Here is a 6,000-nt window from a genome sequence, read left to right on the forward strand (position 1 = left end):
GGTGTAAGTTCCAATCCCATTGGAGTCAGTGGCACTCTACAGGGGGGCAGGGGTCCACTGACGCAGATCACATTACAGGATCAGAGCCTTATCAGGAGAGCGAGCAGCTATCACACCTAAGATACAGAGGAACAGGTTTCTAAGATAGGGCCATATAGACACAGTTTCTTTGCAGAGTAGAAATATACTTTAAATATTTTTTTAGCAGCTTTCTCCCCATTTTCCACAAACGGGCCTCATTTTTGTGTTTCAGGGAGTCAGCATGGGGTTTGGAGGCCTCTACCTCAGTAACTGCTGGGATGGAAGGAGCAGTACCTTGAGTGCTTCTCTTCTCCTCCTGCTTACCTTCCTTTAGAGGTCTGACCACACTCTGATGGGAAAATAGTTCACCAGAGATAAAACCAGCCTCTAGTATTCTGTAGCAGCTGTTTAAAAAACCCTCTAGAAAATGTCCTACAGAATTTAAAGGAAAGTGACCCTTTCCATAAGGGGACCTCTCTTCCAACAACCAGATGCTTGGATGGGTATCTAGGCATTTGTTGCACCTATTCTAGGATGTGTAGCAGGGCTGAGCTTTGCTACCATGAGTATGGCTTTCCTTGTTCACAGTAGCAAGCCTTGAAAATGTCTCAAAGGTCAGGATCAGAACAAGTGACTAACTTGCCATTAGTCATGAAAGAAGCCAGCATAATAGACCCTGCAGTTGTGAATACAAGTTTCACATAGAAAATCTTTCACAAGAGGTGTCTAACAGAGAAAATATTTTAATTACTTACCAAAAATTTAGCTCCATTAATATCCAGTTTTTCCACTACTACCGCAGATTCAGGCATTCGAATCTGGGGGGCAGGGGGGAAAGAGGATTACAAAAAGAAATTGAAAACTGTACATGAGTCTAAATCTTAGATAAGTTCATAGATAGAAATATTTTATGTTGAAATTGAACTGCATGTGGTAGTTGCAGGAGTCTGTGTATATTTCATCTGAAGAGGATAACTAGGTAAATAATCTTGCAGTGTGTGACTGGCAGGCATTCCTAGAGAATGGGGCTCAGAAAATATCAACTTTCAAAATCAAACTCAGGGAATAGATACTGATATATCTTTTTTTAATTCTTAATATGTCTAAGTGGATCAGTTGTAAAGGAAAATGAAGCAAACCTGCAGTAGAACCCTGCATGGGACTATTCTTTAATCCCGCTTCCGCTATTCTGGCAGAGGGTCCTGCAGGACTGGCAAGACTCAATCCTGCTGCAGGGCTTTACACTAGTCCTGTGCAGGGTTCTAACCTGCCGCTCCCAAGAAGCTCTGTTCCTTGACAAAAGGAAGTTAAGTGTTTGCTCAGAAAGAGAGCAGACTGGGAGGTACAGAGTGTCAAAGTAGCTTCCTGGAACTCCCATATTCATACTGTGATATGATTAGGATATGTTGTGTACAATGCATGCCTTGTGAGGTATTATGAAAGGCTTGATCAGTTAAATCTTAATATCCTGTTGAATTTTATGTACTATTGTTGTATGTAAAGTTATGAGTATTGCTATATTTGTTACTGAAATATGTTGTGAGGTCGGGAAATGCCCACAGCCAGCCTTTCAGTGGGAACAAAGGAGCAACTCTCACTGGCCAGTCAGGTGTAGATCCGTTCTGAGGGTGTGGGGGTGTGCCTGAACTTTGGTCCTAGGCTGGAAGGGAGTTCAGTCTGTGTATTGAGGACCTGAGCTGCCGGTATGCCTGTAACATCTGTTAGTGTGAGAGACTGCTTGATGCCAAACTTGCTTAGAATTTAGACAGCATTTCTATTTTTATTTCTAAGGTAACCAACTTTGATCTCTATGCCTGTTACTTATAAATCACTTAAAATCTACCTATAGTTGATAAATCTGTATTATATTTTACCTAAAAGGTGTTGGGTTTTTTTGGTTGAAGTGCTTTGAGGAATCTGAGCTCAGATTACAAACACTGGTCCACTTTTCTTTGAAGAAGCGGTGAACTAATAAATGAGCTTGCATTGTCCAAGAGAGTCTTGAGTGAAAGATGGTGTATTTCTGGGGTGCAAGGCTGGGGGCTGGTACCTCTCTGTATGATTCATGAGTGGTTCATGCAATTTCGCTGGGTGTGGGGTTCCACATTCTGACTGAATAATCACAGCACCTGGAGGGGTGTTGCTGCTTGTCACTGGCATAGCATTTTGTGAGACAGCCCAGGCTGGAGAGTTAAGGAAGCACAGCAATCCCACAGTTCCAGGTTGTAGCTCAGGGATCCCGTCACACAGACTCAGTAGGTTTTCTTTATAAAGGGTGGCAGGTAATAGAGCTGGTTTGGTAAACGCCCTAAGAGTGTTTCTGACTGATGAGCTTTAGCACTTTGGCATGGTTTTTTAAAAGAACTGTCTTGTTGTGTACACAACCGAGGGCTTAGAAACTTCAGGAGAAAAACTGCAGCACTTTTTTTCATTAAAAATATATAGCACTTTAAGTGAATTCAAGTAGTTTAGCTTAACCATCAAATCTGTCTTAAACGCCATTAACAGTGTGAATTTAAAATTAGGGTCGTATAAATTCATTCCATTTGCTTAGAGGTGAGCCATTGAACTCAGGAAAACTATACATTTAACAGTCTCGATGCTCAGAAAGAAGGCAAATTTTGGCTTCCAATAGATGTGTAAGAACTGCTTGCAGTTGTAGAGTCAATGGGAATTGAAGGCACAGAGTCATCTGCAGTAAGTGCTCAGCACATTCCAGGCTAGCACCCTTAATGACAGTGCTAAACAAGTAAACTTGAAATTTGAAAAACATATTTGTATGGCAAGGATTGTAAACTCTAGGGTCCGTTTGTCAAGTGTTTGTTCAGTGTTTGCTGATTGTTGTTTACAGTGTAGCTGTAAATATTTTGTTTGAAAGATGAACCAGAAAAAAGTGTAGTACAGAAACAAAGCTGTAAAATGATACTGGATTTTCTGAGCTGATGCTTTATTTTTATAGGAATTTTTTTTCTTCAGTCTAAGTAAAGTATATTTTCTTTGTTTTTTTCCCTAAAGTATTTATGTTGGAAAACCTCCATGAGGAAAGTAAATAAAAACCAGCCAGACTTTTAACGTTAGGGTTGCTGACCCATTTAGCCAGATCAGTGTCTAAACCAGTATTTCTAAGTGAGATTTAGTAAACTGCTCTCATGTTCTAAATAATTAGTTCTTTCCAAAACAGAACAAGATTGTGACTTTGCAGGCTCCCGGAATAAAGGACAGTGTGTAGCACACTGTTGCTGGAGTATGCCAGGAACTTCCATCTTTCCAAGGTGAAATAATTTGCCATTGATATAGCTGGTGGGGATGGAGAGAATGTGTGTGGGGTGAAGGTACCACCTACTCTGCCTCCCTGCCTGCCTGAGAACATAAGAACAGCTGTACTGGATCAGACCAGTGGTCCAACTAGATCAGTATCCTGTCTTTCAACAGTGGCACACATTATTGTGGTTCTTTGCCTTGTGCAGGATATTTTTATCTTAACAAGCAACTTCTGTCATGGAATGACACTGAATTTCAATAAAAACTGAGAGAACACATTAAAACTTACAGAATATCAATACACATGGTAAGTCCTTGGTAGTCACAATTGCTAACTAAACTGCTTTAAACACATTTTAGCATCTATGTTTATATCCAGGAGGGAGTAATCACACATATTACAGAGAGTAGATAAAGTGGGTGAGGTAAGATATTGTGGTTCTAATATCCCGGGACCAACACAGCTACAACACTGCACACAAAGAGTAGATCAGTCCAGCAACCTATTTTGCTAGCTGAACTGAAACAAGTATGATATACTGTACTGTCTGCAGTCTGAGCCCTAGGTTCAGTACCTGTCTTAGGAGATCTGCAACTTGAAGAGTTGTCCAATTCTCACATTCCTCTCGAAGGGGTAGTTTTGTGGCCATTTTGCTATCCGGTGAAGAGGATTTGATCTGTTTCTGGTGACAGTAAACTCTTTGCTTCACTGACATTCACCATCTGCTGTGGAAATTGAAAGAGGAAGTCCCTTTTGCAGCTTTTCCCTGCTTGCTTGCTTAAAGTACACGCCTTTTCAAGTAATTTGGAAACTGATACACTCATTATTTCAGGACAATGATTTTGAATATAAGAAGGTACTCAGTAATAGGGTCATATCATCCTTATATAGGCAGAAATATCCATTGAATTGAGTTGAGAAAAGGATACTTGTGCTTGATGATTAATGACAAAGTGTGGCCACGTTTATAGGCATTTTAGTGGCATCTGCTTCATTTTTCACATGGTGTAAAATAAGTTCGTGTTAGTGACAACTGCCTCTTGCACACCTTTAACTCCTTTTCATAGTCACTCTGATCAGCTCTTAGATTGTGTTTGACACACTTCTATGTTTTGATACACTATGATGCTATGAATAGATATAGAGAGAGTGAATATATATATATATAGAGAGAAAGCCGAGCTCAGATACAGGATTTGTATTTCTAGATTGTCAAATTACTTAACCTGACTCTTTGTTTAAGGTGTTGGCACAGTGCTCTCAGGGTAAAATAATTCATTTGATTAAATACTGTATGCATAATGAACATTTGAAAGAAAAAAATTGGCCTCAAATTCTTAATGCTATTAAATAACATATCATCTACAAATCTTCACATCTTTATTCAATAAAATTATTTTAAAAATAAGACTAATAGATACGAGCATCCTATACATCAGGAAATAAAATTGCAAAGATGCACTTCCAATAAAACCAGCTTATTATTCCAATAAAACCAGCTGCATCGCAGCTCTGAGTCACTGTAACAGAAGTAATGTGAAGTCTTCCATAAAAGGCTGGAGAGCAAGGAATGTTCTGCTTTCTAATTGCTCTTCCTGTTTTATTTCCCAGTGCAAACAGTATTTGGGCACATTTTCAAGGATTGGAACTGATTCTAACTAAGTTTAAAATATTTTGTCTGTTACCCTTTTTCAAATTCTGCTATATGTTGTGGCTGTTGTAAAGTGATCGACAGATTTACTAACAACCAGCATATTATTGAAAACCCGGTGACTGTAAAACGTTAGCAATTTACTCCATACGAGTATATATACGCAGTTTCGAAAGTGCCAAGTGCATTTTTATGTGGTATAATTCTTTGGAGTTTCATTTGGTAAACACTCAATTTTCAATTTATGAGAAGTAGTTGCATTAAGCAGAACAAATTTATCTCAGGGAATGTCATAATCTTTCTTGCTAAAATACTTACTAATACAAACACGAATAATTACGTTCTATCATGTATGTAATCATTTAACATATACATTTATTGGAAACTTTAAAATCAAACTCAGCTTTACAAAAAGCAGCAACTACATCAACTTCTGTTTCCTCGACTAATATTAAGAGTGAAACATCATTTTCATTAACAATCTAAATGCTAACATCTTAGATCTTTAAGGCATCACTTTAATACAAAATATAAATACTTAGCACTGATGATTTTGTCCAGTAGATACAAAAATAGTAAAAAGAACATGGCTTACCAAACACGGATAATTTTTTCTCCAGACGTACATATTAGAGCCGATTCCAAGTAATCTAAAGTAAGAGCCGTTTCTTGTATCTGCTATCCTGCTGCAAACACTCCCTTGTGGTTACTGTTGTTGGAATGATTGACAGGCTTACCATCTCTGGTGAGAGGGAGAAAAGGATCCTTAAAGTCAAAACCTAGTGATTTCGTATTTAGTATAAAGAAATAGAATTGAAAAAGGAAAGGGAGCATACAATTCTTTCTAAAAGTTTGATGAAACTTTGCCAGTTCGCTCTTCAGCTGCTAACATTGTCTAAAAATAATACTTAAGAGGTGAACTTACATTATTTTTGGAGCACTAGATTCACCAAGGCATTCTATCACTGACATTTTTATATCTGTGTGGACTTTCTTCTGAAGATGCTCTTGGTAGAACTGCTACAAAGTAGTTGTGCTAAGATTTGAAATCTAGTTAACAAACCTT

At 38.3% G+C, this 6,000-nt stretch overlaps 1 protein-coding gene across 5 annotated transcripts in view; it reads right to left on the reverse strand.

The window, feature by feature from the left end:
* BLNK (B cell linker) overlaps positions 1-5,621 on the reverse strand; it is a 141,689-nt gene extending 136,068 nt beyond the window's left edge. Inside the window, exons 1-3 of one of the 5 annotated variants that reach the window (XM_048857115.2) lie at positions 5,530-5,613; positions 3,858-4,008; positions 777-839 (exon numbers count right to left, since the gene is read on the reverse strand). In XM_048857115.2, coding sequence (XP_048713072.1) covers positions 777-839; positions 3,858-3,998 — 204 coding nt within the window. In that variant the 5' untranslated portion in view covers positions 3,999-4,008; positions 5,530-5,613. Of the gene's footprint in view, positions 1-776; positions 840-3,857; positions 4,009-5,529 lie in introns of all 5 variants that reach the window. The other 4 variants (XM_048857117.2, XM_048857116.2, XM_048857119.2 and 1 more) reach the window with 4 other exon arrangements.
* Between the last annotated feature and the right edge of the window lie 379 nt (positions 5,622-6,000).

The sequence above is a fragment of the Caretta caretta genome, chromosome 7 (assembly GCF_965140235.1).
Source record: "Caretta caretta isolate rCarCar2 chromosome 7, rCarCar1.hap1, whole genome shotgun sequence".
Lineage (NCBI taxonomy): Eukaryota > Metazoa > Chordata > Testudines > Cheloniidae > Caretta > Caretta caretta.